Source organism: Octopus sinensis, linkage group LG1 (assembly GCF_006345805.1).
Source record: "Octopus sinensis linkage group LG1, ASM634580v1, whole genome shotgun sequence".
Classification (NCBI taxonomy): domain Eukaryota; kingdom Metazoa; phylum Mollusca; class Cephalopoda; order Octopoda; family Octopodidae; genus Octopus; species Octopus sinensis.
The window spans coordinates 178053526-178079858 of record NC_042997.1 but is presented as its reverse complement, the minus strand read 5'-3'; the positions used below and the strand labels follow the sequence as shown (position 1 = coordinate 178079858).

At 38.4% G+C, this 26333-nt stretch overlaps 1 protein-coding gene across 2 annotated transcripts in view; it reads left to right on the top strand.

The window, feature by feature from the left end:
• LOC115214358 (MAPK regulated corepressor interacting protein 2) overlaps nucleotides 1-26333 on the top strand; it is a 46534-nt gene that overhangs the window by 6434 nt on the left and 13767 nt on the right. The window contains exons 3-5 of one of the 2 annotated variants that reach the window (XM_029783556.2): nucleotides 17438-17518; nucleotides 19806-19918; nucleotides 25781-25834. In XM_029783556.2, the coding sequence (XP_029639416.1) occupies nucleotides 17438-17518; nucleotides 19806-19918; nucleotides 25781-25834 (248 nt within the window). The remainder of the gene's footprint in view (nucleotides 1-17437; nucleotides 17519-19805; nucleotides 19919-25780; nucleotides 25835-26333) is intronic. The other variant, XM_029783564.2, reaches the window with a different exon arrangement.

Below are 26333 nucleotides of genomic sequence, written 5' to 3'. Positions count from 1 at the left end.
TGATTGTGAGTGCAACAGCCTAACCACTTGGCCATACACACGATGGGCTTCTTTCAGTTTCTCTCTACCAAATCCACAGGTTAGTAGAAGACACTTGCCCAAGGTGCCACACAGTGGGACTGTGGTTGTGATGTAGGATGATTAGAAGAATGAGTGATGAAAGAATATACTGATGGAGTGGGGTGCAGCAGATGTAGAATTGACGGGGGCATATTAATAGCATAGGTTGGATGAATAATTAATATTGGGTCATTATTGTATAGCCAGATACCCTACATGTGCTTTTGTCTTTTTCTCCTCAAGTAAGAGATGTTTTTATTCCACTTGTCTTTGAGAGTAGAGAGTTAGAGGATGATTAGTTGACAGAAAATGCAAAATGCAGCTGTGTGTTGTTAAGAAGTTTGCTTCCCAACCACTTGGTCCTCGGTTCAGTCTCACTGTGTGGCACTTTGGGCAAGTGTCTTCTACTATAGCCTTGGGCCGACCAAATCCTTGTGAGTGGATTTGGGAGATAGAAACAGAAAGAAGCCCATCATATATATATATGTATACAATCATCATCGTTTAACATCTGCTTTCCATGCTAGCATGGGTTGGATGATTTGACTGAGGACTGGCGAACCAGATGGCTGCACCAGGCTCCAATTTTGATCTGGCAGAGTTTCTACAGCTGGATGCCCTTCCTAACGAAAACCACTCCGAGAGTGTAGTGGGTGCTTTTACGTGCTACCAGCACGAGCGCCAGTCAGGTGGTACTGACAACAGCCATGCTCAAATGGTGTTTTTCACATGCCACCTGCACAGGAGCCAGTATTTGTGTCTGGGCTGGTTCCCCATCTCCCCACTGCTTGACAACTAGTGCTGATGTGTTTGCATCCATGTAATTTAGCAGGTCTGCAAAAGCAACCAATAGAATAAATACTAGGTTTTAAAAAGAAAATAAGTATTGGGTTCAATTGATTCTGCTATAAATTCTTCAAGGTTGTACCCCTGCATGGCAGCAGTCTAATAACTGAAACAAATAAAAATATAAATACTACAGTCCTGTTATCTTTTATTTTTGTTTGATCAAGCTCTTTCATGTGAAGATGTGGAACATTCACACATGCATACTTGCTCGTATACCCATCATCATCATCACCCTTTAATATCCATTTCCCATGCTGGCACAGGTTGGACTGTTTGAGTAGAGCTGGCAAGCCAGAGAGCTGCACCAGGTTCCAGTCTGTCTTGGCTTCTATGGCTGGATGCTTATTAATGTGACACTAGCATGAGTGCTTTTTATGTGGCACCAGCACAGTATTCTTGCAGACCAATCCTCTTCAAGAGTCTTGTTCTGCTACAGAAGACTCACAGTGGTATCTGTATTGTTTCCTTCTACCAATTCCTTTCCTTAGTCATTGGTCAGCACAAAAATGTATGTGCGTAATCTTTGTCTTTGATTTGATTCTGTCATTGGATTTTGGCCATGTTGGGACACCACTTTGAAGGGTTTAGTCAAAGAAATCATCCCCAGGATTTATTTTTAAGCCTGTTACTTATGTTATTGGTCATTTTTGCTGAACTGCGAAGTTATGGGGACATAAACAAACACAGGTTGCCAAGTATTGGTGGAGGACAACACACAAACACCCATTTATGGCTGTGTAACAAGAAGTTTGCTTCCCAACCACATGGTTCTGGGTTCAGTCCCTTAGTGTGGCCCAAGGTGCCACGCTATACCCTCAAGCCAACCAAAACCTTGTAAGTGGATTTGGTAGATGGAAGCTGAAAAAAGCCCATTATATATATATATATATATGTCTGTTGTGTCTCTGTTTGTTCCTCATCACTGCTTGATAACCAGTATTGGTGTGTTTACATTCTTGTAACTTAGCAGTTTGGCAAAAGTGAGCAATAGAATTTATACCTGGCTTTAAAAAATATATAAGTTCAGATCATGAGTTGTGCCCCAGCATGGCTGCAGTCTAACGACTGAAATAAGTAAAAGATATGATGGCTGCAAACTTGTGTCCAGGTATTACCATCGCCTGATTGAAAGTTCCACACATATGAAGGCTATGACCAGCCATTTTTGTGATAGGTCTTACTGTTTTTTTTTCAAGCGATGCCTGTGCATAATGATTTTTTGTAGTGAGGAAAGGATTTGCACAAATCCAATCCCACTCTCTGAATATGGACAACATAAAGTCGAAAAGAAAAACTAGTGTACATCATCGAATATTGTCAGTGTTGCAGGTTTTTTCTCAGAGTTTACCTCTCCTAGAGAGATTTTATGACAACAACAGAGGGGCCTCCCATTCCCAGCGGACTAACTGCGCACCTGGACACCAACCCAGGTATTTCCACGTCGCCATGCATACATACATGTGTACACATTGTTGGATGGCTATTGACTGCTCATGAGCTCTTCTGTCCTTTGACAGGTCATATTTTTCGTCCTACAGGGTGTCCAACAGTCACCCTCCTCACCAAGCAAGCTTTATGGGGTTACCAGTTTAGTTGCCAATGACCTGGCCATGCAACAGGTTGTCCTGGGTTACATGTTACTAGTAGCACCCAAGAGTGACCTGACATGTATATGATGGGCTTCTTTCAGTTTCCATCTGCCAAATTCACTAGCAAATCTTGGGTCAGCCCAGTGCTATACTAGAAGACACTTATCCAAGTTGCTGTACTGTGGGGCTGATCCCAAGACCACATGTTTGGGAAACAAACTTCTTAACTACACACATACACAATGGTCAGCTGAAAAGTTGATAAGGTAACCAAGACTCTCTTGGAATGCAACCAAATGAGGTTTATTTTCCAATATAGTCCTCCTTCAGTACTGCAGTGCTTAGATCCCATTGGTAAAGAAGCTTTCCTCTTGGTCCAAGTCATCAACAGCAGACATGATGTCATCACTGTGATACTGGTTCCAAGCCAAGTGTTTTTTCATATTGGGGAACAGATGATTGTCAGATCATCAGCCCAAATCAGGAGACAGGAAGATTGATCAACCAGTTCAAATCCACAGTCACACACAGCAGCCATTGAAACCAAGGATTTGTGTGCTGGTGCATTGTCCTGATCAAACAAGACTCCTGTCATCAGTTTTCCTGGGCGTTTGGTTTTAATAGCTTTTTGTAACCACCACAGCAAGTTTGCAAAGTATTCTCCATTGATGGTGTGCCCCTTTTGAAGATAGTCAATAAACACATTGCCTTTTGCATTCCAAAAAACTGAGGCTATCACCTTCACTGCAGATAAAACAACATTGGCCTTCTTTGGAGCAGGTGAAGACGGGCAGTTTCCACTGTATTGATTGTTTCTTTGTCTCTGGCTCATTCTGGGTTAGGAAATGTTCAAAGGAACCAGCTGGACCTACCTCAATGTCAAAGTTTGCCGTGATGTGATCAGACCTGGTGTGCTTTTGATCAGGTGTCAGATGTGGCACCTACTGAGCAGAAACCTTCATTATGCCAAGTTCATTGTACAGAATGTTTTCAACTCTCTCACATCATCATTGTTTAACGTCCGCTTTCCATGCTAGCACGGGTTGGACGATTTTGACTGAGGGCTGACAAACCAGATGGCTGCACCAGGCTCCAATCTTGATTTGGCAGAGTTTCTACAGTTGGATGCCCTTCCTAACGCCAACCACTCCAAGAGTGTAGTGGGTGCTTTTTACGTGCCACTGGCACAGGGGCCAGTCAGGCGGTACTGGCAACGACCTCGCTCGAATCTTTTTACAAATGCCACCAGCACAGGTGCCAGTAAGGCAGGATATGCTAATAGCATTGGCTATTTAATTTATAGTCAATTGCCTGTTATACATCATGTGGTGAACATGATCAGCGTTTTCCTTGGTGGTGGCAGTTTCAGGATGTCCAGATGTTGGGTCATCTTCAAGACTCCTTTCTCCTTGTAAATTCCAGCTACTCACTTTTGCACAGTTGATAAAGCTGGAGTGTCATTCCCTAATGTAGTAATCATGTCAACATTAATGTCCTTGGGAGCTAAAGCCTTTTTCTGCAGCTACTTGATAACACCACAATCCCAAATTTTGTTCATTTTCAAGAGAAGTCACTACTAGTTACTTTTGAAGTCTTCTTTGAACAGTCAGATGTCGGTTTAGCTCTAAAGAAACAATGCGGTTATTAACAGAAAGAGTTGAAATTAATGCATGCAAGAGTTTACATCTCTAGCATCACTCTATAATCATTATGTATATGTATGGGGGAGGGTATACACATGGTTCTGGTTCAGTCCCATTGCATGGCACCTCAGGCAGGTGTCTTGTTTAACTCTAGGCCAACCAAAGTCTTCTGAATAAATATAGTAGATGGGAACTGAAGTCCATTTTATATACACACACTCACACATGTATGTGTGTGTAGTTATTACTATCATCATCATCATTGTTTAATGTCTACATTCCATTCTGGCATGGGTTGGGTGGTTTGACAGGAGCTGGCCAGGGAGAAGACTGCACCAAATTTTCGTCTGTTTTTAGCACAGTTTTTACAGCTGGATGCCCTTCCAAATGCCAACCACTTCACAGTGTGGACTGTAAATATGTGTATGTGTGTAGGATTTCATATTTCTCATGTCTGCATATGCGTTTTGCTTGCCGCTTTGTTAACATTGGCTTTACTAACAGTCATTTGCTTGTAGTCCTCTACAAAAGCATGTATGGACTGTTTGTTGCTCACTAAACTGGCAGGTTATCACCTCACTTGGAAACAGGTGGTGGTTAGCAACAGGAAGGGCATCCAGTCGTAGAAAATTCTGCCCAACATATTCACATATGGTCCATACAAACATGAAAATGATAGTGATGATGATATATACATATATTAACACTCAAGAAACCATTTCATTGAATTATTTAAAGATTTAAACTTTAAAATTATGGTTCAAACAAATTTAACCCTTTAGCATTCAGATTATTTTCAAATGTAATGCTTATTTATTCACATCATTTTGGTGTGTGCGTGTATGTATTAACATAGAATAACTTGGGTGAACCATTGTGTGATATTACATTTGATAAAATTTTTTTTGATAAGGCCAAAACAATGCAAAATAAAATACAACGTCAAGTGCAAAAGTGAAAACAGAACATCAGTTGAAGTTTTATCTTTTTCGGAGTTATAACCTTTCTTAAGGACGCTTGGAATAATGAGGGATGAATTAAGTCTTTGCTCTGACATGTGGGAGAGGGTGGTGACATGCGTTGACTGGTTTTGTTATAATAATCAGTCTGCTTCATGTAGCTTTTTTCCGTTGTTAAGATCTGTGTTCAGCTTGTTTATGAAGATGGCCTCTTTGATTCTAAGGTTGTCTGTATTATATTGAGTAGCCCTGATGGATACTGTGAAGTCCTGGGTCTAGTACTTCTATTGATGTTCATGGACTCTGTGTGCACATGCTCATTCACATATATATATGTATTGACTGGCGTCTATGCCAGTGACACGTAAAAAGCACCAACTATACTCATGGAGTGGTTGGCGTTAGGAAGGGCATCCAGCTGTAGAAACACTGCCAGATCAGACTGGAGCCTGGTGCAGCCTCCTGGCTTCCCAGACCCTGGTCGAACTGTCCAACCCATTCTAGCATGGAAAACGGACGTTAAACAATGATGATGATATGGGCAGACATGGCTATATGGTAAGGTTTGCTTTCCAATCACATGATTCTGGGTTCAGTCCCAATGCATGGCACCTTGGGCAAGTATCTTCTATAGCCCCAAGCCAACCAAAGATTTGTAAATGGATTTTGTAAATAGAAACTTAAAGAGCCCATGCAGTGTTTATCTTTCTATCTGTATGTGTGTGTGTCTTCTTGTCTTGATATCAATTGCCATACAGTGTCATTTATTTCCCATATTCTGTGAGAACATGTCTGGCTTTAGAGAAATATTACCTTGTTTGGAAGAAAAGGTGTGGGTTATTAACAGGAAGGGCATTTAGCTGTTGAAAATCTGCCTCGGTTATTCTGTCTGACCTATGCAAATCACCTGCCTCTATGATTAGCAAGTTTGTAAAAAATATTAGTGTATGGTTAGCTGGTATTTCACCTTGAAAATTTTCTTTCTACAATGTAGACTCTAATAATGAACCATTAAAATGAAATAGCGTAAAGATAGAATAAGTTGTATAAGAAAATTTTAAAATCATTTAGTTTGGACAATCTTAGTATAAATACTTACTTGACCACTTTTGAAGAATTGTCAGTATTTTAAAATTTCTAATAGAAACAACATTAACCCTTTTGATACCAACCCTGCCAAAACCGCCTCTGGCTCTGTAGTACAAATGTCTTGTTTTCATAAGTATTGAATTAAAATCTTCCACCAAACCTTAGTCACAATTTATGTTCCCAATACTAGCTTAATGATAACTAAGTTCTTTTACTAAATTCTTGGTTATATTTAAAATAAATTGAATGAAACACAGAGCATCTCAAAATAAATACGGTAACGAAAGGGTTAAATTTAGCTTCAGCTGTACACAGTTTTGCAATAGAAATAGTGAACATAAATAATGAAAATGTTAAACAACCTTCTATATATAATACTTCCAGCTTGTGTCTTTATCTTAACTTTGTGAATTCTCCGTTAACTAATTCATGCAGTTTGAAATCAATAGTTTGTTGTGCAAGAAGTATGTACAGTTGCTGATTCAGTTTTCACTGATAACATTGTATTAACTGAAAATAAATTTAAAGGACAGTTTAGTCAGTATTTGTAGAAAGGTTTTTGTGCATAAGTTTATCAAAATTCACGTGAGCTTTAAAATATATTGATTTTATTTTTTTTGTTTTGAGAAATATTTAGAAAAATTGCATGGGATATATTTCAACATACCAATCCTTATAAACACACTAACAACGGCTGTGACATTATCCTCTCAGATAATTAAAATTCTGTTTGTTACACAAAGGTTATACCTGAACAAATGTTCAGAACTGATATCTTTTTGTTGTTGAAAATCAAAATAGTTACTAAAATATTTTCAAATTGCATAACACCTGAGGATTGTTAGATAATTAAAAATAGTCACATAACACAGTTACCTGTGTTATATAAGAAAAAGAATAAAATTTCCTTAGTTAACACGAACAAAAAAATTCATATTTTCGAAAAGACAAGTAAACTGATAGCTTTATACAATTCAACAGCTTTTTCTTGTTTATCCAGTATATAAATACGAAATTGCCTCACATATTTTATTGGTTGTGTAATAGCTGGTAAAACCTAAAATGAATGGTTGTAAGGTGTGTGTATACACATATACATGCTTAAAGTTCCATTCAATTTTGGAGACTCTTAGATTTGCAGAAAACAAAATACCAGTGAACTTCCTTTCATTGCTGAACATCTAGCCATTGCATCTCTTATGTGTCCGTAGTTTACATTTGGTGCAGCAAATGGAATTATATCCCACTCCTTTCTTACATATTGAACAGGGCCATTTGCCAGCCGGAATGAGTCTTCTCTCCTTTCTTGCTAATAAGAACTTTAGCCTTAGCTAAGTTAACTTTAAGGCCCTGGAGAAAAATAGAAATATTCCCAATGGGTGAAGTGTGTAAACTGTGTGTGTGTGTATATAATATATATATATATATATATATATATATATAGTAATACCTCACTTTACGAGATCCCGGGTTTACAAGTTTTATTTTATAACAAATATAAAAGATTAAACAGCCATTTTGTCTGTGGCAATGTCACATGTGACAACACTGGTTCGGACGTATCTACACAGCAATGGAATAAAATGACGGCATAAACTTTTCATTTCTACTCTGGAAAATTATTGCTCTGCTTTATGAGTTTTCGCTTTTCAAGCAGTCTCCAGGAACAAATTAACTCGTATATCAAGGCATTACTGTATGCATGTATATATATATATATATAATTCCTAGTTCAGAAACAGCTATGGTTATGTTGCTAAAATGAATTTATTCCCATGAAGGTAGCAGCCAAAAATTTCAGTTTCAATGTTCAAGAAATTGTCCAGAGCATGTGAGCTTTTTTGAATGATTCTCCTCTCTACCATGCAGTCTGTAGCTTCTCATTATATACAGCTGAAAATATTCCACTAACTTCCAGCTGATATTATATAATGTTGCTTTCCCCTTTTAATTGCCATATACAGCTGGTTAAAGTTGTAACACTACACCATTCCTGGACTCTAAAAGAGGATCTGTGATTATTCAACCTGAATCTTCAATGACCCAGCATATTTCTCTATGTGTCAGCTTGTTGGCATTGATTGGTACTACTTGTTTTGTAACCATGGCTTCTGTGTTCTATTGGCCATTCACTGGGTACTCTTGTAAACCTTAAATGAGCTTCCTGTCTCTGTCCATGGTTTAAGAATACTAATATTATTTTAGATATTTAGATAATAGGACCTGAATGAGTCCTTTAAATTACATCTAATTGATATATTCCTATATATCTATGACCCTACATAAAATGTTTTATCCACTAATCTAAGGAAAGCCCTACTCATATAGATTTTCACCTTAAGTGAGATGAAGTGGAGGGCAAGCCAGATGACTTTGCAATAGCATTTTTTTGTGGGTGCTAGGGCCAGGCATGTAAGTAATGCAGTCTTGAAACCTGCTGGCTGCCAAAGCCTTATTATAGTAGGGGGCTGCTGCATCACAAACATTTTTATCAGAAGAGAGGTTTGAGATATTCCTACTGATGCCTTTTATAATGTTTTTAAACAGTAACGGTGGGTAGCAGAGAGCTGTGTTGATGCACAGCAGCCTCTTGTTTGGTTTGCAATAGGGCCTGTATGAACCTGTGCCTATATTGAGTGCTATATCTATAAAATTAACAGCAACTGGGTTGGATCTCTATAGTAACCTTGAACCTGAAGGAAATGAGGATGTAGATCAGGTTTTTCTGAACTTGTCAAGGTGTGCTATTTCACACCTCTAGAGATAGGTAAAGCAGTATCTCTATATAGGCCAAAGTAAGTTGATGGAAATTCCTATCTAGGGTATCTAATATAAAGGGGCCTATGAGATCACAGATATCTGTGATATTGCATACCATATCAAAGAAACCATCTAGGTCTTTGTTTCCCCCAGGCAAAACCCTTGGATGCTTTACATTACACTAGTTTATCATTGATCACTATGTGAACTGATAGCTGAGTCCGTATGAGGAGCTTACTGTGATAGCCACATGGTTCTTTTATATATCTTATACTAATCGTGTATATCATCATTTAATGTCTGTTTTCCATGCTGGCATAGGTTGAACAGTTTGATAGGAACTGTCAAGCTGCAGAACTGCATCAAGCTCCAATTGTCTATTTTGGCATGGTTTCTATGGTTGGGTACCCTTCCTACTGCCTTCCACTTTACAAAGTGTACTGAGTGCTTCTTATGTGACACCAGCATAGGAGCTTTTTATGTGGCACCAGCACATGGACTTTTTACATGGCACCAGCTATATATATATATGCATGCATGCATACATACATATATATCTTTATGTGTGTGTATGTATATACAGTGTGTGGTGAGTAAATTGTTGGCTAAATTATGCAAAAATGAAAATAACGCTCACATTTCATTTTAACAGATATATTTACCAAAATTACATAAAAATATCTTGAAATAAACAGTAAATTTATTCAATAAAATCGCAATTGGCTTCAACCACAGCCTCCAGACGACTTCGGAATCTCCTGCAAGTCTTCTGGACGGTCTCCTTGTTTAAGTTGGTGAATACTGCCATAATCCTTGCCGTCAGTTCATCTTTAGTGTTACAAAGAGATTTCTTGGTCTCTCGCTCAACTGCACCCCACACGTGATAATCAAGGGGGTTGCGTTCTGCTATTGTGATGGTATATTTTTAGAGTGACATTATAAGGTAGGTGTGAAAGGCTGGATCTAGCTGATTTGAAAGTAAAACAAGTAGAATATTTAAGCCAGATATGGCTGGTTTAAATGTTAAAGAGTTAAAATTATCGTACACCATAGTTAAATGGCTTGGTTGGTGGCACGTAAAAAGCACCAACCGATCGTGGCTGTTGCCAGCCTCCCCTGGCATCTGTGCTGGTGGCACGTAAAAAGCACCCACTACACTTACAGAGTGGTTGACGTTAGGAAGAGCATCCAGCTGTAGAAACACTGCCACATCAGACTGGAGCCTGGTGCAGCCTCCATGGCTTCCCAGACCCCGGTCGAACCGTCCAACCCATGCTAGCATGGAAAGTGGACGTTAAACGATGATGATGATGATGAATTGTAGAGTGATGAAGTGCAGCACCATTCTCTGTCAGATTTGAATTTGGATTCCAGGCACACAGAACTACAGCACTCTATCTCAGCCATTTCCTATGATAATAATAATAATCCTTTCTACTATAGGCACAAGGCCTGGAATTTGTGGGGAGGGGTATGGTCGATTACATTGACCCCAGTGCGTAAGTGGTACTTAATTTATCGACTCTGAAAGGATGAAAGGTAAAGTCAACCTCTGCGGAATTTGAACTCAGAAAGTAAGGATGGACAAAATGTCGCTAAACATTTTGCCCTGAGTGTTAATGATTCTGCCAGTTCACCACCTTAACAACAACAACAACAATAATAATGTTGATGATTTTAAATTTTGGCACCGAACCATTTAGTGGGAGGGGGAAGGTGATTACATCAATCCCAGCACTTGACTGGTACTTATTTCACTGACCCTGAAAGGACATAAGACAAGGTTGACCTTTGCAAAACTTGAACTCAGAACAAATGCGTAACAGAGTTTTGTATGGCATGCTAACATTTCTTATTTCTTTATTGCCCACAAGGGGCTAAACATAGAGGGGACAAACAAGGACAGACAGAAGGATTAAGTCGATTACATCAACCCCAGTGCGTAACTGATACTTAATTTATCGACACCGAAAGGATGAAAGGCAAAGTCGACCTCGGCGGAATTTGAACTCAGAATGTAACGGCAGGCGAAATACCGCTAAACATTTCACCCGGCCTGCTAACATTTCTGCCAGCTCGCCGCCTTCATGGCATGCTAACAATTCTGCCAGCATGCCACCTTTGTATAATAATAACAATGGCACTGGGCAACAGGAATTTCGTTTTTTGATCCTAGAACAATTTAATTTTTATAATGGAAGAGCGGTATGTCAGTTCAATCAACTTCTTGATTATATTACTGATTTTTATATATACTTTATTGATCCTGCAAAGAGGCAAATAGGCAACTATCATGAGGCTGTTTTACCATTTCTACCAAATTGCTACTCTTCCAGTAAAAATAATAATAGTGTCATGCTGTCATGTCATGTGCTAAGTCCCAAACTATCTTTGATGACACTTAATAAAACAAATTTCATCACACTTACAGAAGTGAAATAGCTAGTTATCTGTGTTGAATTAACCTTTTTATAGATTTAGGTCAGGAAAGTGGTTGGTCTTTAAATTAATGACCTCTTTACATTGAATACATTCTCACCACATCTGGAATTGTGCGACCTTAATCTATCACCAGTATTATTAACTCTATGAGAATTGCTGAAATGTCAGGCCAAATGCTTTTAAATACATAGTTGTGGTTCTTTACTTCCTGAGTTCAAATCTTACCATGGTTAACTTTGCCTTCTATCCTTCCAGATTTGATAAAGTAAAGCACCAGTTAAGTATTGGAGTCAATATAATCAAGTGTTCCCTCTCCTAACAAATTTCTGGCCTTGTATGTATGTAAGAAATTATTTAGAGCTAAGAAGGGAGCCTCTATCAGTTGCTTGACCTGGTAGAAATAGCATTAGCCCTGTAGCATTTAAAGCTGTCATATTAAGCCCCAGTATTTTACTTGTTTTTTTTCTTCACATCAGCCAGACCTGGCCTCTTAACTCCCACCCTACATAAATACCTAAGCATAAATAATCACATCATCAAAATCTCAAAACTACAAGATAATTCATGATTAATTCAAAACAATGCAAATAAATAAACTTTACATTTGACAGAATAATCTAATTGTCAAAGGGTTTTTAAAAACACCATTTGAGCGTGGCCGTTGCCAGTACCACCTGACTGGCCCTCATGCCGGTGGCACGTAAAAGCACCCACTACACTCTCGGAGTGGTTGGCATTAGGAAGGGCATCCAGCTGTAGAAACTGCCAGATCAGATTGGTACCTGGTGCAGCCATCTGGTCCGCCAGGCCTCAGTCAAATCGTCCACCCCATGCTAGCATGGAAAGCAGACGTTAAACGATGATAGTGATGATGAAGAAAGGTTATATGAGGCAATATAGTTCTTGATACATAATGTTTGAAAATAAAGCAGGATGGCCTTGGATCAAGACTGGAATTCCTTTGAATTCTTTGCTTGGTCAGGGTGATTTGGTGTTCAACAATTGCAAAGAGAACACTTCTATCCAGATAAGATAAATCAACATCTCTCCAGTAATAAAAGCTGTGGTGCACTTTAAGGGCTCTCTGTGTACTGTCACTTGCTTGGGCTCACTTGATCTACTTGGACATCTTGGTAAAGCAGCTCAGTTTTTGAAGTGTTGATCTTGAGACCAAACTTCAATGCCAGGGTGGGAGCAGACAGTGAGAACTATGTAGGCACCATCGGTGAGTTTGGCAAGGGCAAAAAGAACTCCTAAGGAGACCTCCTGCTGAACAGCAGGAGCTCTGTGTCACCAATATGCTTAATGATCAGCCCAACAAGAATTACTTCACATGAAAATCAAATATATTTGACTAATATAAACTTGCTAACCCACATGAAATAATGCAGTTTAACATCAGTATATTTTTGTGTGGCAAGTTATATAAAAGTGTACCATCTACATCAGTGGTTTTTAATCTGAGCAATAACACTCTTTAAAGTGGCTTGATGTACATGGAAGTCACTGGGTATTTAGTAGGGGAGTGGAGTAGAAATGATATATTTAAACCATTTAACGTCTGTTTTCCATGCTGGCATAGCTTGGATGGTGTGACAAGGGCAAGCAAGCCAGAGGGTTATGTCAAGCTCTATTGTCTGTTTCGGTATGGTTTCTATGGCTGCGTGGCCATCCTAATGACAATCACTTTACAGAGTGTACTGGGTGTATTTTCCATGGCAGGGACTAGCACCAGCAGGGTCACCCAAGTAATTTGTGAAGACAAAATGAAGTCCCTTCAGCTAGGAGACTAGTATTGAGAGAAGTGGCTCTGTGCCAGTTTAGAGGTTAAAAGAATAATAGAGGGATAGAGACAGGTGTCTTGTAGAAGAGATACAAGGATATCCCTGTTGGAGAAGAAGGGAGAGAAAGAGGAACTTGGAGAGAAGATTGAGAGGGAAAGAGATGGTGGTGAATGTGTCAGGGCATCCCCTCAAGGTACAGTGGGGGGTGGGGTGAATATAGTTGAAGTGATGCTGAGGATTGTATTGGATGGGTGAGCAGGGGTGACAGAAGAGAAAGTTTTATAAGAATGTGAGGAGAGATAGTAAGATGGGACAGACTTGACTTGTAATTGATGGTGAGAGATATAGGAGTGGCTCAAGGGGAGGGGTTATGTTAAATGTTAGGGTATTGGGAGAGATAGGGAAGGAAAAAGGTGTAAACATGGATGGATCATAACAGAAAGGAGAGAGCATGGATGAAAAAAGGTAACAAGGAATGGAAGTGGCTCTAAAGATGGAGTGTAGCAGAGAGGAAAGGGCATGGCTGGAAGAAGATAATGAGGAATGGAAGTGGTTTTGGGGTGGGGAATGGAAGAAGACAGTAACAAAAGGGAGATGTGGCCTATTCTACTCTCAGGTGATTATGGTTGCCGAATAATACCAGATATAAAGAAGTGATGTGTGTTAGGGAATGAGAAATTGGGGAAGCTAGGTAGGGGAAAACTCCTCACATACAAGCATTTACCAATGCAGTTCTAAGATATCAAGCCTGTTGTAGTGGATATATCTTCTCAAGCACAGCAAGGTATCAGATATCTCAGTCCTTTGTCACTTATATTTAACATATTTTTTAAAAAATTAGTGATTGGCAACAGTGCAGAAACATGACTGTTTCAAGTACAAGGTTGACATTAATTATTTTTCAGTTATTAAACATTGTGTTTGGAAAATAATTTGTTGTATATCATAAATTATTATTATATTTTTTTCATTTGTCTTGAACTTAGCCAAATACTAAGATACATGTTTGATTCCTTAATACCACTAATAATGCTAATATTTTATTTACACTTGAAATTGTAATGTCATCTTTTGTTCCATTTGTTTTTTATTTACATGCATGAAAAATATAAATATAAATTTAACTCCATTTTATAAGTCCTCACCTTTAGTGATTTCTATAGAAATTTAGCATAGAGGCACACTATTCCTTGTGAGTATCTAGAAAAAGGCACATGGTGGCTGGGATGATTTAGGAAAATGTGGATAATAAATCAACACACAAATTAGCTTCCATTTGATTAAAATAGTCTATCCCTTCCTTATTTCTCTTTTTGTTATTTGAAATATATGAGTTGTGAGTGTTTATGAAATGCCATTCTGCTAAAAAGGGAGTACTAAGCTAGAACTACTGTTCTTCATGAATGTTTAACTGGCATTCTGTCAGTTATGACAACAAAGGCTCCAGTTTGATCCAATCAATGGAACAGCCTGCTCGTTAAATTAACGTGCAAGTGATTAAACACTCCACAGATATAGGTATCTTTAACCCTTTCAGACTTTAATCACAATTTATGTTCCTAACACTAGCTGACTGATAACTAAGTTATTTTACTAAATTCTTTGTTATATTTAAAGCAATTGAAAGAAACACAGAGCATCTCAGATTAAATACAGTAACGAAAGGGTTAATATAGTTCTCAGGGAGATTCAGCATGGCACAGAGTGTGACAAAGCTGGCCCTTTGAAATACAGGTACTACTCATTTTTGTCAGCTGAGTGGATTGGAGCAATGTGGAATAAAGTGTCTTGCTCAAGGACACAATGTGTTGCTGAGAATTGAACTCATGACCTTACAATCGTGCGCCAAATACCCTAACTACTAAGCCACACACCTTCACACATAAGTGTTTAGGAAGGGTACTTTTTCATTGCCTGGCTACTAACTAGGTCAGTGATGGGCTGTATGTGACATGGCTCATTGTCAGGCAGAATGTGCTACTAAAAAGATTCAAGATAGCTTTTTGATAGTCATGTCATTCAAAAAAGTCCTTTGGGTCACAGTTTGCCCATGATTGGTCTAGGGGAGTGCTCTGCAACCTTTTTACACTTGCAGCACACTTATATTCTTTTCAAAATTCGGCAACACACCTAAAAATATAACGAAAAGTATAGGGAAAAAATTATATTCAGGTTACACTGTGGCACACCTAACATCATCTCGTAGCATACCGGTTGTAGAGTATGGGTCTAGATCTATGATTCTCAGCCCCTAGTTGTCCATATTAGATTTTTGTTGGGGAGGAGCATGCTAGCAAAATAGTAAATTGAGGACCCACAGTAGTATTTTAAGTTTTGATTTAAAAGTTTCTATTGCATGAAATGATGAGGTTTCTTTCTCTAACATTATACATAGTTCAGCTGACATAAGTAGATGTGCAAATAATAAAACAGAAATTCTGAAAGAAATATCTATAAAACTAGTCTTTAAACATCGAATGGCTAGGAAGGTCCACCAGAATAAAATAGTAAAGGAAGGGGTCCAGAAGTGAAAAATGGTTGAAAACCACCAGTCTAGATGGTCGTGGGCTTAACCCTTATATCAGCAAATGTGGTGCCCTCCTTGTCAAGGCTCAAATTTACTTGCCTCACTTTGCCTGACAGATTATAGGCTCCCACTTAAGAAAATTAAATTATATCAACATTGCTGATGTTTATCACTTAATTGTATAATTGATTGAGCATTAATTTAATTAGTGGAATATTTTATTTGTATGCAAGAAGTACGAAGATCAATGCCAGAATTCTATAGCTCATTCTCAATTAAGCAGCAATAAAGTAAATTGTGTAAATAAATCCTCCACCAGTTTTGAGGGTGAGTGTTCCAGTTACTCAATTAATAGAATTACCTTTTCATTGAATTATAACATCTGTGGCCAAATATTGTACCATTAATGTAAGCTTCAGGCAGAATCAGCATGATACTGTGTGTGTGTGTGACCAAGTTGCCTCTTTAACTCTTTAGCATTTAAACTGGCCATATATGGCTCGAGTATCCTACCAGTTTTATGTTGAAACTGACCAGATCTGGCCTCTCACATCTACCCTACAATGTCATACTACAAATTATACAATCACGTCATTGAAATCTCAAAGTTGTGAGATAATGCATGATTAATTCAAAACAACATGAATAAGGAAGCATTAAATTTGACAAAGTAATCTGAAGATTAAAGGGTTGAGTTACAGGCACAGTTTATCTGTTGGGCTTTAATACATTTTCTGTTTACCCAACCTTACTAATAAGGTTTAGAATGATCTGAGGTTAGATTCAAAGATGCTTGTCCAAGATTCCACAGAATAGGATCAAACTTGGGGCCACATGATTGAATGAGAATGCCGTAGCCACATGGCCGTGCCTGTGTCAAACAGCAAAATTGTAAATTTAAAAAAAAAATACCACTTAGAGGAGAAAAACTGGCACACCTGAGCCTTTGCTGGGCACTTATGACTGGTGGAGAAAGTTATCTTGAGATGAAGGACTTAATTCAAATGCTTGCAACAAAATGTACTCTGCTGAAGATACCTGAAGGCCAGGTAGTCCAGGTAGTTACTCAAATATTTTATTGTATTTCTGAACAGGACTTTATATTCAGTGTTGCTTTATTTCATCTAACTGTCAAGAATAGGTGCTCTGGTAATGTTTAATGTATAACCTGTGATAAACCATTATTTTGTCCAGAAAACTAATCTCTCATTCTCACCTCCTTACCACTAGCCATTCACTTAATCCTTTCTAAATCCACAGCACCTAACAAAATTTATCTTCCTCTTGATCTTCCAAAATGTTCTTAATTTGAACAAACATATTCAAAATTGTTAATGTCATTAGATTTTATAAATTTGGAGAAACCATGAAATAATTCTTGATTTGGAATGGTTTAATTCAAAGGAGTTAAAGCTGTAAATGAAAGCATGTAGATATTGAGTTAAAAGCCCCCTTTGGATAGAAGGGGTCAAAGGCTGCCTGTGAGATATAAACCCACATCTCATCTCTTGTAAATATGTTGGATGTTCTACCTGGGACCAAAGTTATCCTTTGAATTTCTCTATCTGTTTTAGAAATTTGTTCTTACTTGCAAAAATTGTATGTTGTCAACTTTTTTCTGTCCAAAGGATTTTTAATTCAACATTTACACACTATTATATATAGCTTTATTTGCTTCAAGTTAAACCATTCCAAAAAAGAAATATTCAAAATTATTTTTATTGAACACTATCAGGTGCGGGCATGGCTGTGTGGTTAAGAAGTTCACTCCCCAACCATGTGATTTCAGGTTCAGTATCACTACACAGCACCTTGGGTAAGTGTCTTCTACTATAGCACCGGGCCACCAATCCTTTGTGAGCAGAATAGGTAGATGGAAACTATATGGAAGCCCATTGTGTGTGCATATGTATGTGAATGTTGACAGTGCACGGTTTCATTTGGCACAAGTCCAAGCACAATGGTGATTATGATGTTAACATTCCTTGTTAACATTATAAAAGCAGATAAGGATTGGCAGCAAAAAGGGCATCTGGTCATAGAATATAGCATAGGAAAATGATCATTAAGCAAACAAACTAACGATCAAGCCCCAAGATGATAGAAAGGAACCCTTTAGCATTCATATTTCTTTGTCAAATGTAATGCTTATTTATTGACATTGATATAAATTAGTCATGTATTACCTTGTAGCTTTGAGATTTCAATGATATTATTGTTTATTTTTTAGAATAACATTGTAAGAAAAGTGTGGGAGGCTGGAACTGGCCAGCTTGAAGCTAAAACATTAGCTTCAGTTTAAATGCTAAAGGGTTAAGCATGATTGTTGCCATACTAAAACCAAAGTGTCGTTCAAATAGCATCTCCCAGAACTGTTATTTTACTTGGCCAGACTCTGCCCCACCACCAAATCCACTTGCAAAGGCTTTGGTCGGCCTGATGCTATACTTGAAGGACACTTGTCCAAGGGACCATGCTGTGGGACTGAACCCAACACCAGAGTAGTTGGAAAGCAAACTTCTTAACCACATAGCCACACCCTTTAGATTTAAAAAAAAAACTGAAGGCATTACCCTTGGTAAATTTCTCGTTATCAATGAGAACTTAATACCCATAGCATAGGGATGCAACTCAGAACTAACTCAGACTCTCATTATTCTCTTATGAAAAAGCTGCTTCTGCTCATCAGCTTAGATTCCAGCAGTGCATTAACACTGTAGAACAATTCTGATCTTCTCTCTCTCTCTCTGCTGCTGGCAAGAGGAAATTAACTGATTTAATTTTATTGTTATGCTAGTCATTTGGTGTTAAAGAGTTATTATTATCATTATTGCTCATAGCCTGATTGTTTCAATAGCTTGGAAATAATTCTTGCTTACAAAGGAATTTGCTGGTGATTCATTATTGTTGTTGTTGTTTGTGTGTGTTTTTTAACTTTGTTCCTTTTTTTTAATGCCTAAGGGATTAATTAAAAGTCACAGTATCATTTGAATGCTGGATGTGTGTATATGTATTTTTTTTATTGCTGCTGCTTCCGCTACTATACTACTATCATTGCTACTGCTGCTGCTACTACTACTACTACTACTAATAATAATAATAATAATATTATTTCTACTATAGGCACAAGACCTGAAATTTGGGGGATGGGGATAGTCGATTTCATCGGACCTGAAAGGATGAAAGGCAAAGTTGACCTAGACGGAACTTGACCTCAGAACGTGAAGACAGACGAAATGCCGCTAAGCATTTTGCCCAGTTTTCTAATGATTCTGCCAGCTCAGCACCTTAATAATAATAATAATAATCCTTTCTACTAAAGGCACAAGGCCTAAAATTTTGGGTGAAGGGGCTGTTGATTACGTCGACCCCAGCATGTGATGATACTTATTTCATTGACCCCAAAAGGATGGAAGACAGTCGACCTTGATAGAATTTGAACGCAGAACATAAAGAGAGACAAAGTGCTGCTAAGCATTTTTTCTGACGTGATTCTGCCAGCTTACTGCCTTGACTTCCGATTAGAAGTGTTAACACATGCATGTTTCATCTTGGTGTAAAAGATGGGCTACAGCGAATATTCTGCTCAGTATCACAGACTGCTCGACCATAATCAGTTGAGCATGTCCCTTGGTGGCTGTCAATATGTACATCTCTGATCACCAGCAAGAGTAGTAGGGGAGCATCATAGAGATGTGTTGAAAGGGGTTCTTTGGGGTTTGAATAATTCACCCCTGGAAATATTGATGTTTCATTCATCATCCTTAAACCTTATTCAGGGACCTTTTGAGTGGGATGGGCTACTCAACCTGAAAAAAATTATTTCATCTTTGATTACAGGCATTGAACAACTATGGATATGTTTCAGTTTATTAGACCTTATCAACATACTATAGTTGACATTTTTATATATAATTTAATTACAAATAATTTTGACCAGTATAATTTTTTTAAAATTAATCAAATAAGTTAAGGGAAATAAGTGAATTTATTGGAAGCTGATTTGTTTGGCAGAATAATTATACTTAGATTGTATTTGCTTATAAGATACTTGATATTTCATTTACATGTTTTTATGTGCTTATTTGTTTATTTATTTGTAGCTCTCAGAAATCTGTATTTAATGGGAAGCGAGCTGTGAGTGTGCATCGACAGAATAGCTACCCATCAGAGTCGCAGTCTCAACACGACGATATTGTTAAATATTTAACAGATTGTAAGTATTACGAAGTCCTGTCCATATTGTTGTTATCACCAGCAATATCACATCATCTTTCTTGCCATACAAAAGACCATATTTCTTCTTAGGTGGCGAGCTGGCAGAAACGTTAGCACGCCGGGCGAAATGCGTAGCCGTATTTCGTCTGCCATTACATTCTGAGTTCAAACTCCGCCACGGTCGACTTTGCCTTTCATCCTTTCGGGGTCGATAAATTAAGTACCAGTTACTCACTGGGGTCGATATAATCGACTTAATCCGTTTGTCTGTCCTTGTTTGTCCCCTCAGTGTTTAGCCCCTTGTGGGTAGTAAAGAAATACGTATTTCTTCTTAACATCATCTTATTGTTGTCAGTGTCATTCCATTATCATTGTAACCTTCCCTAAAATCTCCATGACCTCGACTGCTATCATCATCATCTTTAACACTTGAGTACATATGATGTATATTTTTGAAACACTTGAAACCTTTATATAATGCAGAGTAGCTATGTATCTTCTTTATAGCAAGAGATGTACTTTTGCCTCTCAAAACTTGGCATGAAGCTTCCTCTTCCTTTCAAATACTCTACCCTTAAGCTAGGAAGAGAGAGATTTGTCATTGACCAAGCCTTTGCCTGTGTTCATCAATCACTGCATTCACTTCTATCCCCATTTGTCACTCTTCTTTCATTTTCTTGTGAATCTGTCTACCCATCCCTGATCTTCTATCTCTATCTCTCTCTTATTTCTACCTGCTTCTGTTCTTATACCTTGAGGGTACACCCTGATATTTCATTATCACCATCCTTTCTCCCTTTCCAGCTGGGGTAACCATGTAGCTCCCTCTACAGCAAAACACCTACCCTTGCCTGTCATACATTAGCTTCTCAACACCTGGTGCAAACCTCAGTACTGACCCCCCCCACTCAATCAAGAGGGCCTTGAACTCACTAGGGCTAGTGTCATGAAAAAAGCATCCAGTACACTCTTAAGAGGTTGGCATTAGGAAGGGCATTCAGCCATAGAAACCATGTCAATGCAGACACTGGAACTCAATACAGTCCTCTGGCTAGTCATATCCTGTTCATGCATCCAAAACATGCCAGCATTGAAGACAGATGTTATATGGTATTATTATTATTATCATCATTATCATTATATTCAAGGCGATGAGCTGGCACAATCATTAGCACACTGGGCAAAATGGTATTTTGCTTGTCGTTACATTCCGAGTTCAAATTCTGCCAAGGTCAACTTTGCCTTTCATCTTTTCAGGGTCGATAAATTTAGTACCAGTGAAACACTGGGGTCAATGTGCACGGCCATCCCCCTCCCCACAAAGTTTAGGCCTTGTGCCTATAGTAGAAAGGATTATCATTATTGTTCGCAAGATGAAATGCTTAGTGGTATTTCATCCATTTTTATGTTTTGAGTTCAAATACTGTTGAGGTTGACTCCTTTCATCCTTTTGGGATCGATAAAATAAGTACCAGTGGAACACTGGGGTTGAGGTAATCAACTAACCCCCTCCCCCAAATTTCAGGCCTTGTGCCTATAGTAGAAATGACTTATCATTATTTTGATGATGGATGTATGTATGTGTAAATACATGAGTATATATATTTTACTATATCTAATTGATAGAAGTTATAGTGGCTCATGGGCCAAATTTCATGCATGTACTTATGAAACTCTGATGAAGGAAACACCCAGCTCTTGGGCCACTTTCTAACTTCTACAGATTAAAAATGTGGTATTTCCTGCAAGAATGCAAGGCTTGCAATACATATCTTATATATGGCGTAGGAGTGGCTGTGTGGTAAGTAGCTTGCTTACCAACCACATGGTTCCAGGTTCAGTCCCACTGTGTAGCACCTTGGGCAAGTGTCTTCTACTATAGCCTCGGGCCAACCAAAGCCTTGTGAGTGGATTTGGTAGACGGAAACTGAAAGAAGCTTGTTGTATATATGTATACATATATATATATATGTATGTGTGTGTGTGTATATATGTTTGTGTGTCTGTGTTTGTTCCCACCAACATCACTTGACAACCGATGCTGGTGTGTTTATATCCCCGTAACTTAGTGGTTTGGCAAAAGAGACCGATAGAATAAGTACTAGGCTTACAAAGAATAATCCTGGGATCGATTTGCTCAACTAAAGGCGGTGCTCCAGCATGGCCACAGTCAAATGACTGAAACAAGTAAAAGAGTATATAAATGGATGCAAATAACATCTTATTTCTCTCTCTCTCTTAGAGAGATAGTGAACTAAAGAGAGAGCACATACATGCTGTATGTTCCCTGATTCCATTATTTGGCTTTGATTTTTAAAATAGCATATACCAGGAGTTACTGCTGAAACGTATATATTTTATGTCTATTATCTGTGTGTGTGTATCAAATATCAAAATATTTTGGTTATTTACTTAAGCAGTTTAAAATTAGAAGCTGTCATTGTTGCATTTTAAATTTCTGTATACATTGTGTTTATATTTATGTGAGCCCAAGGTCATAAGTTAACATTTTGGTTGCAGTTATTGTACTTATGTGCAGGCAGGTTTCTCTGCTTGTTTTGCCATCATCATCATCATATAATGCTTATGGTCTCAGGCACAGAGCACATTTTTTTTACTGTCTAGTAGATTTCATACATTATTATATCTTATTTTTAGAGCAATAGGTTAAACACAAATGGTTCTCGGCTGACCTAGATGTAATAAGTTATCTAGGTCATGTCACTGTTTTGATTTTCACACACAAGCATAGCTTATTTTTATTATCTCTGTGGTGTTATAAAACGCATTACATTTGGGGGTCAGTATACTCATCCCTAAAAATATGTGTAATCAGAAAAGAGTGAATGTCAGATGAAATGCTTTGGGGGTGCTTCTTTCAGCTCTTCACATTTTGAGTTCAAGTCCTTACAACCTCAAATTTACCTTTCATCTTACCCAAATCAATTATGAAGTACCAGTCAAGTACACAAATCAGTATTATTATTAGTTACAATAATAATATTAATTCTAATATTGACACAGGACTTGCAATTTTGACGGGGAGGAGAAGTTGATTATATCCTAGTGTTCAGTTGGTACTTACCTCGTTATCCTGCAAAGGGTTGGCGAAAGCAATGTGGTGGACAACGAAAAACCTGGCTGATGACAGTCAAGGCTGATCTGGAACACAACCTAGGCCCCCATATCTATGGCGTTCGCCACTGGAATAAGGAGTGGTTGGAGATCACGCGGTTGTTAGCCTCAAATCGCCAGGTCTGGTCGGCGTTTGTGAGAGATGCAGCATTAAGGATGAATGAAGCCAGCTCAACCCACCCCGGGTGAATGCTTTCTCAAGACAAGACAAAGGATGAAGAGCAAAGTTGACCTTAGTAGTGTTTGAACTCAAATCATGGTCCTCACTCATCTCCCGTTAGGTTCAAGGTCATGAGATCTGCTTTCTCCTGTTGGAGTGGTTGGTGTTAGGAAGGTCATCAATACCAAATCAAATTGGGACCTGGTACAGCTTACTGGTTTTCAGTCAAACCATCCAACCCATACCAGCATGGAAAACAGACATTAAATGATGATGACGATGATAATGATGAACCTGTTCTTACCTTGGCTACCACTCTTTCAGAGCAACAACCTCCCTTGCTAATCCCATGTCCTAGGTAACAAAAGCTACAGTGTACTTCTAAGGACTTGTCTGGGCATTTAAAAGAAACTATTTTTGGTATGCTCATAATTCATACTGCTCCAGTAAACCTGTCATATATGAAGCTTACTTTATTTGTTAGTCTGTCTGTGACTCCACTATACCTCTTGAATGTCCATAGCTAACATTTGGTACAGCACATGGAGTTTATACTCATTCCCTTTCTGCATTTCAAACAAAGCATTTTCCCAAAGATACCAGAGTCCTTGAGGCCTCTTGATTTTAGGTTTGGCTTCTATGCCTAGAATTTCCTCTCTAATTCCACTACATAGGTCATCAACATATAGGACTTCCCATACACAACCAGCCTTGAACTCCTCCATGATAACCTGTAAGACTTACGATGAGAAGAAAGAGGACTGAACCTTGATGGAGTCCTACTTTTGCACTAAGTTCGTCTCTGAAATCTTTGTCGTCCCTGACTAACTGCATCTTTGTACATAGCTTATACAACCCCACTAACAAGCCATTCTTCTACACCTAGTTTCCTTAGAAACCACCAAATTACTGAAGGTGATATCCTATCAAATCCTTCTCTAGATCAGTGAATACCAGGAACAGTGGTTTGGTCTTTACCAAGTATTTCTCCTGAAATTACCTCACTGGAAGATTGCATCCATGGTACTTCTAGGCACAAGGCTAAGCTGCATCTCATCAAAGTCTGTTCTGTCCTGATCGGTTGTGCTATGATTCTCTCTGTGATCTTCATGACTTGATCCAGTAGTTTGATTCCGCTATAGTTACTTCTCCCTAAAATATTTCCTTTGACTTCGAAGCAGTTTACAATATCTGCAACTATCCCTGATGGGCCTTCAGTTTTCTCGTCCTTCATATTCTTCATTGCTTTATGTACCATGTTCAGCTACCTCTCATAATAGCACTTCCATACTGCTTACTTGTCTTCCATATTTATGGCAAGTATGCCTTCATTATTTTGAATATTCTTCTTACCAGTGACACCTGGATTCTCTGTCACACACTCTTGCAACCCTGAACACTTTACACCTCTAATCCTCACATTGCATGACATGCATTAATCTCTTCCTTTCTGCTTCACCCTTAACCAAGTATACCTGTCTCCTAGTTGCTCTTCTAATTTGATGATACTCCCTTTGATGACCTTCCTTCGAATCATATCTCTTAAACATTTTCCCCCTATCAACTATCTCATACTCCAGCCACATGTCTGATCTGTGGCTCCAAGCAGGTATTTTCACTGAAATTCTCAGTTGTCATTTATGCTACAGATATCTAAATTTTTCTCCCTGTAATCATACACATCAGTTAGAATTTCTCTAAATCTATTCCCTATTGCAGGATCTTTTAGTTCCCATGTCTCCTCCATATTGTCTTCAGTTTCTGTCAGTTTCTCTCTGAATCTGAAGTCACCAGCCCCTAATCTATGTTGCATGGTGCATTTTCCACCAGGAATGTCCTTCTGTCCCATTTCCTGAAGAAAAATGTAATCTATCCGATGTTTGTTTGCCAGATTGATAAGTGTTGAGGTGGTTGCTGGGTTGGCTGGCTTCTTAAAGTGTGTTCCAAATTGTTTGGTCAGTTGCTTCACAGAACAACAATAACCTTACACCTTCATTTCTTGAATCATACCCTCCATGCATATCACAGAAACCATCATTATATCAGCTAACATATCTGATGTCACTGAGTTAATCGACAGAAGGATCTTATAGCAGCAGTCCTGTTCTTCTGTCAATCCTGGCTGTGTAGATATATATGCAGAGATAACTTGCTATTGAGTTGCCTTTGTGCCCCCTTGTCTTGTCAGTGTGTGATAGTTCTAAACAAGTGTCACCATTATTTAAGCAATGACCCTTGTTTCTAATATTCCATGGAAACATGTTCAGCCATAGAGCAATGTTACATTGCTCAGAAACAGGTGAGGGTTTGTGTCAGGTAGGGCAGCTAACTGTAGAAAATCTGCTCACTGAATTTTGTTTGATCAGTTTAGGCATGTAAAATTGAATTTTGAGATGAATGACAGTGGTGGTGGTGATAGTGGTAAAATTTATTGCACAAAAAACAGGATCCTTGAATTAATGTTTTTACTAAGTAAGCTATTATCATAATTATGTTAATGAAGTAATTTTTCCATTAGCTATTTTTGAATGTGTAACACTGAAACACCTGCAATTCTTTTTTCAGCTTGGAACAAAGTAGTTTCTGAACCTGATAGCAGGCATCCCAGAGACAACAAGGGTGAGTATATCTGTTTTTTTTATTATTATTGTTTTATATATATATATATATATATATATGGAAAGGGCATCCAGCCATAGAAACCATGCCAAATCAGATTGAAGCCTGATGCAGTTCTCCAGCTTAGCAGTTTCAGTCAAACCGTCTAACCTATGCCAGCATGAAAATCAGTCACTAAATGCTGATATATATATATATATGTGTGAAGGCACATTGCTCAGTGGTTGGAGTGTTGAGCTTATGATTGTGAAGTTGTGAGTTCGAATCCTGGACCAGGTTGCGTGTTGTGTTCTTGAGCAAAACACTTTATTTCACGTTGCTCCAGTTCACTACACTGTAGAAATGAGTTGTGACATCACAGGTACCAAGGTGTATCTGCTGTTACCTTTCCCTTGGATAACACTGGTGGTATGGAGAGGGGAGGCCGGTATGCATGGGCGACTGCTGGTCTTCCATAAACAACCTTGCCCGGATTTGTGCCTTAGAGGGTAACTTTCTA